Here is a 14,581-nt window from a genome sequence, read left to right as displayed (position 1 = left end):
TGGGGGAGTTAATACAAGATAATAGTACTTAAGTGAGGAGCTGAGATGGCTGACGAGTAAGGCTGAGTATTGTAGAAGACGGTAGGTAGTCACTGCACGTAGGTTTAGAGGATAGATGATCCTGTGGTCACTTCCCAGAGCCAAGTCCTCTCTCCTCGAATTGGAGCTGACAAAGAAGACTTTGAGGAGGTGACGCAACCCAGGATATGGAGAAGGGAAACCTCAGAGTGGTAACTAAAACGAGTCATACTCGTGTCTCGTCCCTAGATGGCGTTGCTCGTGGTGCTGGGTAGGTAGATCAGGACAATAGATGGCGTGGTTCGTAGTGCTGGGTGGAGGGGTTCGTAACATTATTATTATCATTATTATTATTATTATACTCGTAGTAGTAGTAATAGCAGTAATACACTCTAAGTAATTTATGTAATTATTTCGGTAATTTATGTTCCTGTAAACGGCGTTTGCTTAATTTAGAGGATTCAGTATCAGAAGATTATTTACCAATTTGAATGATATCTGTTGACCATCTTAATTGGTTCATAAATCATGCAGGCATATGATACAATATCTTGAGGCCAGATAAATTACAGTTACTTCTGAAAACCACAGGAAATTTCTTAGAGTGTGGGAACTGCCTAAAATTATTAAAATCACAATATATTATATAACTCAGTTCTCCTTTTCAAACCTTATTCCAAGTTTCTTTAGAAGTACGGAGTGAGGGTGGGAAAGAAATGAGGAGTGAAGAAGGAATGAGTGTGGGAAGGAGTGGGGGCAGGAGGTGGAGGGCGGGAGGTGGAGGGAGGGAAGGAGGGAGGGAGGGAGGAACAAAAGCTCTCTCCCTCCAACACAGTTTTTCCATTTCACATCCCACAGTTAACACATGAGCAAAGATTGATTTTTATTTCACTGTATTTTACTTTTATTCGCAGTGAGTGTAAACAATGGAGACGATTCGTCTCTCTCTCTCTCTCTCTCTCTCTCTCTCTCTCTCTCTCTCTCTCTCTCTCTCTCTCTCGATCATACGATTCCCTCACCCTTCCTCATATCCAGTCACCAAGTCAACATATACCATCAGTCAGGTCACATTTAGAACCAACCTTACTCCCAAACAAGCGCGCGCTCTCTCTCTCACACACACACACACACACACACACACACACACACACACACACACACACACACACACACACACACACACAGGTAAAGCTGAAAAGCTGAAAGAGGCAGACTCCCGAGTAGAGCGCCACTACAGGCAGAAGGTGAGCGAATATTCTTCTGGTGTAGCAACAATTTTAAAGCGAGTCATTGCTGAAGGTAAGGGTGCGTCGGGCGCTGTTGATTGCTCGGGCTGGCGGAATTCTTATAACATGTATTCAATTTTCTACACGTGGATATCACAAAACAATGGCTCTGTGTGGATGCAACATGTGGATATACAGCAGAACACAGAGTATTTATCTCACGTGAATAAAACATGTAAACTTTATTATTTAAAATTCGGACATATTTGCTGAAACCTAGTAAAGATAATTGTAATATATTTGATAGCTTCCCAGATAAACAATGTTATTTATACCTGTCCACAAATTACCTATTCTGGGATACAACATGAACGTAGGAGAAACTTATAATATTTCAACCACTGCAGATTAATTGACAGGGAACTCCTCAAGTAATTAATACCAGTTGGAGATATTTATTTAATAGCTTTCACTATATTTCGTCCTTTGCCAATTTTCTGTGGGGTGGATCAAGGGATACAGAAACCTCAAAGAAGGAAGAGAAGCAGAGGGAGAGTGATGGGAGACGAGCAGAGAGCGATAAAGAAAAGGTAAACATGACAAGTACAAATATCCACACACACACACACACACACACACACACACGCTCGTATCCTCAACTTACACAGGAATTTTGCATATTTTTCAGAGATTATTATTTATTATGAGACACCTTCTAGGGGTATACATTCTACAAGTATCACAAAGGTTATGTTCAGTATAAAATATCACCTAGTTTATAGATTTCTCAAAGGTTAAAATTATTATAACATTTCTCCAGTGATTAACAAAATTCCCAATATTTAAGATTAATAAAACACTCCCACTTGTGGTTCATATATTTCTCAAAGGTTTTATTCATCGCCAAAACCCTCCACAAATTTTAAGATTTCCCAGAGGTATTTACTCAAAGTAACTACCGTAAATTGAGGCAATCTTACGGATAAAAGGTGAAATTCCTCTCTGGGGGATTTACTGTGGGTGAAATAAATATTGAAAGGTCGTATATTACACAGCGTATTGGTGGTAATTCATAGTGTTACTGGTTGTCTATTTATCTCATGTTAACTCTCTCTCTCTCTCTCTCTCTCTCTCTCTCTCTCTCTCTCTCTCTCTCTCTCTCTCTCTCTCTCTCTCTCTCGCTCGTGTGGTATCAATTGAAGGGTCGTTCATTTCACAGTATATTGGCAATAACTCATGATAATATTGGAGGTGAGGATGATTCTGTAAAGTGCTTCATCATAGTGGAACAGTCCTTTATGTTTTGCTATATAAAGACCTTCCTTCATACACGCTGTCTCTCTCTCTCTCTCTCTCTCTCTCTCTCTCTCTGTCACCCCTCCCTATATCAATTACTTCAACCCCTCTCTTAGATTCACTCCATCTACTTCACAAGTGTTTTAGGCTGAGATAAGAATCGGCTTATCATTATAAAGTGTTTTTTGCGAGCCTTAGAACAACTCATTGTGATTCAGTGATGATGTGCCTCCCTCCTACCACGCCGACCAACTTACCCTTCCAGCTTATTAACACCGAGATAGCTAGCTGGACTTATCCTGCCTGAGGGTACCTGCTCTCTCTCTCTCTCTCTCTCTCTCTCTCTCTCTCTCTCTCTCTCTCTCTCTCTCTCTCTCCTGTAGCTGTCAATAATTTTAGATAATCACCACATCTCCATCTGTCTGAAAGTATCTCTCCACCTCCCACACCCACACACCCACGAATGCCAAATGCGTCATCGTCTTTTAAAAAAAATAAATAAAAAAATAAATAAAAAATAATACCGTGAAAATCTCTGCGTGTGCCAGGTTTGTTTATATTTTCCGTTCAGACAAGATACAGAGAGCGCGTTTTCAGCACTTAATCCGGGTAGATCCACTTTTATACCATTACTCTTTCGTTGGGTCGTGAGTGAATCGCTTTTATGCTGTCTACTGTTGTGATACTTTCCACCAAGATACCTGAGGTGATTTGATGTTGATGTTGTCATTTGTGCATTAATCATCTGCTTCAATAAAAGGTTATGCGTACTTGGGAGTGTTTTATCTTTCATAACTCATAATTATTAGTTTAAGAACATGTACTGCTGAGAAATTTAGAGTACGGTTTATAGTTAAGAATATATATATATATATATATATATATATATATATATATATATATATATATATATATATATATATATATATATATATATATATATATATATATATATATATATATAATTTTGCACATGAATTTTCTAGTGTTTTAAGTTTGTACTGTAACCCCAAACTAAGCAATCTTAGGCCACACGCATACACATCTACCCCCCACCGCACGCACGCACGAACGAACGCACGCACGCACACAGACAGACAGACAGACAGACAGACATTACATTACATTACATTACATACAGACAGAGAGAGACATACATACAATACAGTAGCGAATTCTGGAGACTCACTAAGGCTTAGGAAGCGCTAATTCAACCTGAGAGAAAACAGATATAACACCACGAGATTTGTTCTGGGTCATCTGTAGAAGGAGTAACGAGGGGCCCCAGAGGGAACCAGATGGTGAGGGGATACCATCTTTAATCAACCTTCCTGGGACGGCTAAGACAATACACTCTAGGCCGTGTGATCAAAAAGATTTCTCCTATCGCAGTCTTGTTTATAGATGAATTAGATAAGAAACAAAGAGAACGAATAATGGAAAAATGGATTGAAATAATGAATAATTTGGGTAAATAATTAGATAATAATTACGTAACAGAGAGGAAGACTAAAGAAATAATGAATAAGACTCATTAAAAAAATGATAGCTTTGGAAATGAAATAAATAGCTATGCATAGAACAATAAAATAGTAAGATGCAATAATGAATGACATAGAGGAGGCAGTGATAGATGACGAACAGAGAGATAATATATGAAGCAGATAATACTTAAACAATAACGATAATGACCAGAAGAGGGATAATGGAATAAAGGATACTGGGAGAGCTAGATAATAACATGAGAGAAAGAGTAAAGAGGACTAATGAGAGAGAGAATAAAGTGGGACGTGAGCCATAATAGAGGAAAGAGAAAAAGAAGAGGAAGAAAGAAGAAAGGAGCATTATAAGTGATGAAAAAAAACAAAAAAATTAGAAGAACACGCACGCACCTCAGATCACCTCAGAGTTAAGAACCCATGTGCCTGACAAGTACTATGTGGGGTTTATAACGAAATTGACACCACTGATACCCTGGACCAGCTGCTACTATCACAAGCTGTGAACTTCCCCACATGGTCAAATTACCCTGGGCCTTATCTTAACTCACTGAGCGGACCAGTACCAACCACCTCAACCAATGCCTCCTATCGGGTGTAGCACACACCTATCAGTGCTTTAGTCTCCAGCTGCCACTACCACCTAAGTGCAGAGACCCTACATCAAGACCTACAGGCCGATTACTGACTCTGCAGTGTGTCTTTTCGGGCAGTGGATAGTTCACCATCCCTGGACTGAATTACTAAATGTGGATGACGTGGACACCAAATGAACAAATTACCACAACACCACCACGGAAGCTTACCACCACTTCTTCCTTGGGATGTCAGTCAGATTACGACCAGCTGACTTGCCCTGGATCAAACCTCGGATCAAAAGATTTATACAGCAGAGAAACAGCGCCTTTTATCTCAATGACCACAACCGCTACTGGGCCCTTCCCAACCAAGTTATCCGTGAAATTCGCACTTCGCAGAAGTCTTACGACCCAACCAAACTGCAGCACCCGAAGCAGACCAACATCAGTCAGTGGTATGGTAAGATTAAAGAAATCTGTGGACTCTACTAATGATGACGCAGCTGAGTAATCTAACGACCAATTCGTAACTATATGCTTGACACAACCAGTCTCGCTGCTTAGCTACCAGCACACTCTCCCAGTGACTTCGTGGAAGAATTTGAAGTAGCAAGACATCTGGACAAACAGAAGTTAAAGCGCTCCACCACCTACATTAGCTTATTAATGAAACAAGACGTTCTCCCGGAACTAGCTAAACCCCTCTGCTCCATCACCAATGCTTCCCTCAGTCAAGCAAGATGCCCAGCTGACTGGAGGACCTCATAATTATGTGTCACCAGTGCCCAAGTCAACGAGCCCACAATCCTTAAATGAGTTACGACCCATTGCCATCTCCCCAATACCAATTCTTAATTTGCGAATGTTTCGATTTTGACTGGGCTTATGCCGATATTGCAGGCGCCATATATCATCAGCGATTTGACAATATGAAAACTTACTCCACCACCCACTGTCTCATCCGCTTTCTCGACTACATATACCGCCATCTAGAGAAACGCAAGACGTCTGTGGCTGTCGCCTTCATTGACTTCACCAAGGCATTCGACCTAGTCGACCACAATTTAATTAGCAAATCAATCTACCCTGGGTTTCGGTGAAGTCTTATACCATGGCTTACAGACTTCCTTAGTGACCGACGCCAAGCCATACGATGAGTACGGCTTGGAATCGGTCACTAAGGAAGTCTGTAAGCCATGTATAAGACTTTTCCGAAACCCAGGGTCGATCGAGGGGCTGTCTTCACCTTTCACTCACTCACCTGTGGCGTCCCCAATGCACCAAGATGGGATCGCTCTGCTTCCTCATACTTATCAATGATGCCCTTATGTTTCTTACATAAAATTTGTCAATCAAATGACCCATTCCCATCTGTTGACTGTATATTTTCAGCCCTTTGGCTGCCATGTTTTCTCGATAACATGTTAATTTATTATCTTAAGTATTATTTATTTACTTATTACACACACACATGAAGACAAGGTCTACAAGACACCTGAGGAAGCTGGAGAAGAGAAGACAAAGAGTAGGTACGTAATGAGAAAATAGACAGGTGCAATACATTAAGGGTGCTATTACCTTTTTTCCTTTATTCTCGGGATGATGCTCATTACCCTCTCAGACTTTCCACCTCAGGTAATGATTACCTGAGCTACAGTGAAATTTAAGAGGCCATTGGTTATTTTTGGAAGCTAGAGAAATCGTTCATTGTTTGACCCGTCTGAGATATTCTGGTGATATATCCAAATCACATTTTTGGGTAAATTCTATCACCATTCTTTAAAGTTCTCGTGCTCACAGCTCGTAGACGGACGGACAGACGGACGGAGAGCCCTGCATTATTAACACACACCACAGCCCCGGCGCTTAATTTTGGCTTTGAACTTTAACTAAATTTTACCGAAATCTAATATTTTTACAGCGTATTGTATTGTAGTGCTGTAGTACTATAGAGAAAGAATACATGAGTTAGGAATCCAACGAAGATGTTTAAGAATTAAGAGTTATTATCTCAGTTGAAAAGATAAAACGGAAATCTTGATTTTCAGTTAATATAAAGTTCCTTCACAAAGATTATCTATGTTTAACAACATAATAATACCACTACAAACTATGAACTAAAAATGAAGACTCCGTGTGCGTGCGTGCGTGCGTGCGTGCTTGCATGCGTGCTTGCATGCGTGCGTGCTTGCATGCGTGCGTGCGTAATTGGTGAGACTTCTCAATAGGACATTGATCGTTGGAATTTTTCTCCGATAAGATATCATTCGACATGAATCTCTGGTGATTATTTTTCTCTTGGTGGGATTACGTCGGATGAAATTTGTCTAAATGGGATATTTTCTGGACGAATATTATCCTGCAGATAACTTTCTGATGAGTCTTTCTTCGGTGAGTTTTCCTATGGAATTTTATCCAACAGAAATTCGTCTGGATTTTTCTTGTTGGATTTTTATCTCTTGGAATTCTGTCCGGCAGGAATTAACTTGTAGAGAACGTCTCAATTGCGATTTTGTCCAATAGGATTCCGTTCAATGGGATTTAGACCAATAAGATTTAGTCCTTTGGGTTTGCCTCCTCAAGGTAACACACACCTGGAGACCACCGAGGTAGCTGATAATGACATTCTGCTCACGACACTCCCACACACCACCACCAGTTATTAGTGTTCATTACAGTGAAACTTTACTTATGATCGAGGACTTGACGTAGATGAAACATACTGTAGCCTCAGTCTTGTCTGGCTGTTATAGGAGTTTGGGTCACTTGGAAGGATTTAGATAATCCCATTTACACGAGACAAAATGTTTTAGAGATTGACTAACACAGTGCCTGATATTTCTCAGAGATGAAATATTACTTTAATTAGAGCTTAGTGAGGTCAAGAACTATTGCGGTACTGGTTCAGGATGAATAGTCACTTGATCCCTATAAACGAGAAGAATCTTTTATTGGTCCATTAAAGCAGATTTAGATAGAACACTAATGAGTTAACTAATATACGCACCCGGAACTACATCCGAGGTTTCTTGTTAAAACTCCGGGTATCGCTGTGATGGTACAGTATATTAGGGACTGTTTATGTTTGTTTATATCTGGATAAGGTAGATTATGTTACATAATATAGATTAGAATAACAATGATTAGGAGAAGTTAATTATGCGTTAGGTTAACTTAGGTTCCGGGTTCGGAAAATTGCTCCAGTTATAATCACTTCCACCCAGTACCTGTGAGAGCAATAGTCCACCTGCACCTTATGTGTTTGTTATTTTGTTTTAATGTGTGGTTGTTAATGTATGATCATAATGTAATGCTTGTCCGATAATGTCTTTTTCATTATGTATTTATTAACATGCGTCTGTTAACACGGGTATATATGTTTATAAGCATGTATTTGTTACCAAGAGTATGTTAACATCTGTTTTGATAGGTATTTGTTAACTTGTGCTTGTTAACTTTCGATCGTAGAGGATGTTTGTTAAAAAGTGTTAATGTGTTTGTTATAGAGTGTTAGTGCCTGTTAACTGATGATTAAGTTACTTCCTATAGACGACTCACAGTATTCAAGTTTTTTATCACAATTTCGATAACACACAGGGGTTCAATGTAGCTATATCGTTGTTAAGTTCAATTATGTTGATTCACGAGTTATTCGGTTCCAAGCCATTGTGGATGTACAAATAAGTGACGGCTTTAGTTAAAAACATTATTGCTTCAGTTGAGTCTAGTGTTTTATATTCATCTATGTTCTTCAGCATCATGTAACCTGAAGTTATTTGAGTACATTAACACACTTAACACAGTGACTTTCGACATACTTGAACTGAAACATCGATTCAGATAAACCAAGTGTGTCCAATACCTATCAAGACTTGAGATTGACTGTAATATATTTGTTAATCAGTATAATCAGGAAGAGGTATAATTTGGGTCTATTACAGAGCAACTTGAGATGTAATCGAGTCTCGCGGAATGAAACACCGCTTCAATTAACAGCCCAATGTGTACCCAGGCGATTAAGCGTTCAGATCAACTGTCAGGTTCGATGCAGAAAGTGTATTGAGAAACATTATTAAGGGTATAAATTTCGGTATTAAGTGCTGGCACAGTAATTTCCAGGCGAGGGCAGTGTTTAAGTAGGGGAAGCTTGATACTATTGTCATGTGGCTCAATCTTATTAGAGTTAAGTCATTTACACATTGTGTTTGGTGAAGTGTATTAAATTTTTAACATGTTTTAGTTATGTGTGTAAATTAACGGAGGCTGTATATGGAGGTCAGGATACACATTCACTTGATGTATTGTATTTATAATATGTGTTTAATGTGTGCCATATGTTGCCTGAAGGATGTTAGCGTAAATACCATGATAATTATGGGAAGTATCTCCCTCTCTCTCTCAGCCATCCACTCCACCCTCCCACCCACAACTTAATTTCATATCCACCCAGGTAACCTCCCCTATTTCCACCTAACCACACATCAATCCAACCCTCCCTAACCCCAGCTAATTTGGCATTCACTTATCCTGCCCTCCCTACCTCTCTTCTACCCTCCCACTCTCCAGCTAATCTTACACATCTCACCCTCCTTCCTTTCACCTAACATCAGCACCCATCCAACTTACCAGCTAACCTAAGGGCCACCCACCCTCCCTCGCTCCAGCGATCCAGACACCCACCCACCCTTCCTCCAGCGATCTAGACACCCACCCACCCTCCCTCCAGCGATTCAGACACCCACCCACCCTCCCTCCAGCGATCAAGATACCCACCTACCCTCTTCATCTAACCAGACACCCACCCACCCTCCCTCCAGCCTAGACACCCACCCACCTCCTCCAGCGATCCAGACACCCACCCACCCTCCCTCCAGTGATCAAGATACCCACCTACCCCCTCCATCTAACCAGACACCCACCCACCGGCTAACCAGGTCCGCTTACAGTAACTAGGACTGTTGTTGCAGACGCACCGGTAGTCGGTCTTGGGTTTGGAAAGAACGTGAAACCTGGTCTGTTGAAGGAAGGGGACGACGTATACTTCGAGTGTAACATAGAAGCTAACCCGACCTTCCATCGCGTCGACTGGCATCACAATGTGAGTAGCTGGGAATGTTTTCTTCTGCTCTGTGTCTTCCTTTTACCTTTGAGGCTCTCTGTCTTCAAACCATCATACCGTGCCTTATTTTAACTCATAAAATCTAAACTCTCTCTCTCTCTCTCTCTCTCTCTCTCTCTCTCTCTCTCTCTCTCTCTCTCTCTAGTACCACTCTCCTTTCTCCTCTGTGCCATAGTAACTCTATTCGTTATTTGTCATCTCTACACTGTTGGGAAGTGATACCCACACCTGCAACCTTCTCCTCCCTCTCATCCCTGGCACCTCTGATAAAGAATGGATCACTCACCTCACACACACACACACGGCTCTCCCTTCTCCTTTGACCTACAACTCTTTTAAGTGTAGGTGTATAGGCATTTCTTAGTAGCTTAAAGTTTATTTGTTTAGTCATTTATTTATTTATTTGATTACTTAAATATCAATTATTGTTTTATTATTAATCGACCAATAATAACGAAATACTTGTTTACTTACTTACAGATTTATTATTTAACTATTTACTTATTTGCTTACGAGTATAATTCATTGATATTTCTTTTCATTGACGTGGTGGCACATTTGAATAAGCTGCTATGTATTATTGTTATTAAGTTCTGGAAGGAGCTTCACCTGAGTGTTATCGACCTTGCCTGAAAGCTGTGTCTACAGGAAGGGATCTGTGATATTAACCAATTTTGATTCCTATGTTTGAAGGGTTTCTGTTATCAACAAAATATTGTAACAATTAATGCATTGTTAACTGCATCACTAACCTGTATCGAGTAAAATGCGTGCTTAAGTTAGAATACTGAGGTGTGTGTGTGTGTGTGTGTGTGTGTGTGTGTGTGTGTGTGTGTGTGTGTGTGTGTGTGTGAAGTGAAATTGAAAAAAAATGCTTTAACACAACATGATTTTGTTTGTCATATTTTTACAAATCTATGTCATGTTTTCCTTCACACTTTGTTTACATCCTCGCTTTCATCACAAATGTAAATCAACAACATTATTTTGCTAACCTTTTTTTTTTAACGCCCATTGATCGTCTAATACATTTTAACGAAATTCCCCATGTGTCATGTTTATCTGTGTTCTTTGTTGCCTCACTGTTGTCACTCACAGCATCAAAGTCGTATCTCTATATCAAAATTATATAGTTTTTATTGTAAATTCCTTTATTTTACTGTAGGTTTGATTTCTATATAATTATCATCTTCCACTTATACGAATATTGTTTGACTGTACGACACACTGTTAAGTGAATATAAAGAATTTCTTCCAGCGGTGACTTCCTTACATAAATATCTGTTATATTTAGTATACTTAACATATCCACTGTATTACGCAGCATGTGTCTCTATGAAGGTATGTTCTATTATACCAACCTTTAAAGCGGATATATCTTTTCGCCTTTTTTCACTACAACCTGCATATACGCATATCATAATGCTAAAATTTAAACAAGTATATAATATATTCCAGTTTCTAGTATATACATTATATTTACAAAAAAAATGAAATATACATTTCTAAAAAATCTGGTATCTTTTTTTAAACTAAACAACGAATTTGGTAGTTTATTATCGTTTATTATCTAATACAACCTATACAGAGTCATTTTAATACTGAACTCTTAACGCGTATTATATTCCAACATATCTTTTGCCCTAAACTAAATATTACTAAAAATGATTACTTATTATAATGTCATACTTAATTCACTTAACATAATCCAACATAGAATAAAGTATTACCTAAATATTTTCAACACTATAAAAAAAAAACATCTCTTTTTGCCAAAGCTTCCAAAGTGAGGTCTGTTATCGTCTCTTGTTATCTCATCAACCCATACACGATTGTTATCAGGATAGCCGCCACCCCCCGCCACTGTTATTACATAGAAATTTACGAGAGAAAATTACTATCATGAGTACATATCCATTAGTGGGTTTAACAGGTAGTGACGCGGCGAGTGTTGGCAAGTGCTGTTATTAACTTGTCTATTTGCCTCTTTAGAATATCATCTTGGAGGAATATTTCTCTTTTCAATTAGTGGTGGTTTAGCAGCTGACTGGATCGTTATCACATTGATTTTGTATAGGCCTACGTGATTTTAAAATTTCTGTCACCACGTTTGCAGTTATTAACTTTGTCACGTTACGTCATATAAATTTTCTGTCGCCACGTTAACAGTCATATAAATTTACCGTCAACTTGCTGAGAAACAACTTTATTTCCTTCTATGATCTCTGCCACCTAAATTCCGCACCTAATCTAAATTCCTTCATATAAACATCGGGGTTCTCTCAGTTGGCCATCGTCCTTAAGATATCATTAAGGAACATTAGCAAGTTGATATGTGTGTGTTATATCAAGGAGATTATATACACATAGTTTTATAAATAAGGGTAATGTGACTTAAGCTGAGAAGTTCTGTAGTTGTCTTACGAAATTGTGGGACCCGTGATGTGTTGTGTTATATGTGTGGGAGCTGTGTTGTGCTGTGTTGTGTTGTGTTGTGTTGTGTTGTAAGTGTGGGAGTTGTGTTCTGTTGTGTTGTGTTGTGTTGTGTTGTAAGTGTGGGAGCTGTGTTGTGTTTTGTTGTGTTGTGTTTTGTTGTGTTGTGTTGTGTTGTGTTATAAGTGTAGGAGCTGTGTTGTGTTATAAGTGTGGGAACTGTGTTGTGATTTGTTGTGTTGTGTTGTGTTGTGTTGTAAGTGTGAGTGTGTTGTGACTGTGGGAGCTGTATTATGAGTGTTGGGAGTGTGCTGTGGGTGTGTTGTAAATGTTGTAAATGTGGGGGTTGTGTTGTGGGTGTGGGAGCTGTGTTGTGGGTGTGTTGTAAATGTTATAAAGGTGCGAGTTGTGTTGTGGGTGTGCTGTGGCTGTGGGAGCTGTGTTGTGGGTGTATTGTGAGTGTTGTAGGGGAGCGTGTTCTGAGTGTGTTGTAAATGTTATAAAGGTAGGAGTTGTGTTGTGGGTGTGTTGTATGTGTGAATGTTGTGTTGTGGGTGTGTTTTAAATGTGGGAGATGTGTTGTGGGTGTGTTGTATGTGTGAATGTTGTGTTGTGGGTGTGTTGTAAATGTGGGAGATGTGTATGTGTGTGTGGGTGTGTTGTATATGTGGGAGATGTGTTGTGGGTGTGTTGTATGTGTGAATGTTATGTTGTGGGTGTGTTGTAAATGTGGGAGATGTGTTGTGGGTGTGTTGTATGTGTGAATGTTGTGTTGTGGGTGTGTTGTAAATGTGGGAGATGTGTTGTGGGTGTGTTGTAAATGTGGGAGATGTGTTGTGACTGTGGCGTAGACAGCAACATAAGTAAATTTGCTAAAGACCCTAAAATAGGGCGTGTAATTAAATCTGACGAGGATTCCGCAAAACTACCGGAAGATTTAAACAAATTTTTCACATGGTCTGAAAAATGGCAGATGAAATTTAATGTGGACAAATGTAAAGTATTAAGTCTAGGAAATGCAAACAGTGAGATCAGATATAAAATGAACAACGTTGTTATAGAGAAATCCGACTGTGAGAAAGATTTAGGAGCAATGGTAAGTAGGAATCTTAAACGAAGACAACAATGTGTATTTGCTCAAAACAAGGCTAACAAAATACTTGGGTTCATACAAAAGAGTGTTAGTTACAAGACTAGCGAGGTCATCCTAAAACTATATCTTGCTCTTGTGAGACCTCATTTGGATTATGAGGTTCAGTTCCGGTCACCGTACTAAAGAATTCAGAGGAAAATGACAGACTAGTCCCGAGCAATAGGAACCTTGAGTACAGAAACAAGTTAAGGCATCTTAATGTGCACTCCCTCGAGAGACGTAGAGCGAGGGGCGATATGATAGAGGTGTATAAATGGAAGTCAGGATTAAACAAAGGTGATATAACAAAGGTACTCAAACTATTCAACCAGGAACGAACTCGTAGTAATGGTTTTAAATTAAACAAATTTAGATTTAGGCGCGATATGGGTAAACATTGGTTTGGAAATAGAGTAGTGGATGTGTGGAACAAGTTACCAAATATCATCATTAATTCGAATACGCTGGATAGTTTGAAATATAGGTTGGATGGATATATGAGCAATAGGGGTTGGGTGCAAACGGGACTGACCAGTATGGGCCAATAGGCCCGCTGCAGTTTCCTCCATTCTTATGTTCCTATATTCTTATGGTTGTAAGTATATGAGTTGAGTTGTGGCTGTGTTGCAAATGCGAAAAAAGATTAAGTATTGTGGATGTGTTACAAGAGATGAAAAAATAGCTAATATGTTGTGGTTATGTTGCAGTAGTTAGAGACACATCTACTGTGGTGTGGTTGTATTGGAGGAGGTAAAATCCAACCAAAGGTTTTGTGATTGTGTTGTAGAAGGTACAAAAAACTTAGTATTGTGGTTATGTTGTGGTAAGTGAGAACAGAACGAGTGTGTTGTTGTGTTGCAGAAGTAACCGTATTACCCTTGTTTGATACTTATGTGATGTTGTTCTTAACTACGAAGCTGGAGTTTTGTTGTGCATTGCAATAAGAGAAGTTTTGTACGTGCACAACATGTTGAATAAGCTCAGTGAGGTAAGAATGCGTTGCAAAGTATGAGAATTAACGTAGTTTTGCAGGTTCATAAGAACATGAGAACATAAGAATGGAGGAAACTGCAGCGGGCCTATTGGCCCATACTGGGCAGTCCCGTTTGCACCCAACCCCTATTGCTCATATATCCATCCAACCTATGTTTGAAGCTATTCAGCGTATGCGAGTTAATGATGATATTTGGTAACTTGTTCCATTCATCCACTACTCTGTTTCCAAACCAGTGTTTACCTACTTCACGCCTAAATCTAAATTTGTCTTATTTAATACCATT

At 39.3% G+C, this 14,581-nt stretch overlaps 1 protein-coding gene across 1 annotated transcript in view; it reads left to right on the top strand.

Moving 5' to 3' along the window:
- Positions 1-14,581, top strand: part of LOC121858278 — a 127,465-nt gene that overhangs the window by 84,757 nt on the left and 28,127 nt on the right. The window contains exon 7 of the mRNA XM_042354588.1: positions 9,585-9,715. Coding sequence (XP_042210522.1) covers positions 9,585-9,715 — 131 coding nt within the window. The remainder of the gene's footprint in view (positions 1-9,584; positions 9,716-14,581) is intronic.

The sequence above is a fragment of the Homarus americanus genome, unplaced genomic scaffold (genome assembly GCF_018991925.1).
Source record: "Homarus americanus isolate GMGI-L3 unplaced genomic scaffold, GMGI_Hamer_2.0 scaffold57980, whole genome shotgun sequence".
NCBI classification, from domain to species: Eukaryota; Metazoa; Arthropoda; class Malacostraca; order Decapoda; family Nephropidae; genus Homarus; species Homarus americanus.
Note: the sequence above shows the minus strand (reverse complement) of the source record. Positions and strands in the feature narration are given on the sequence as shown.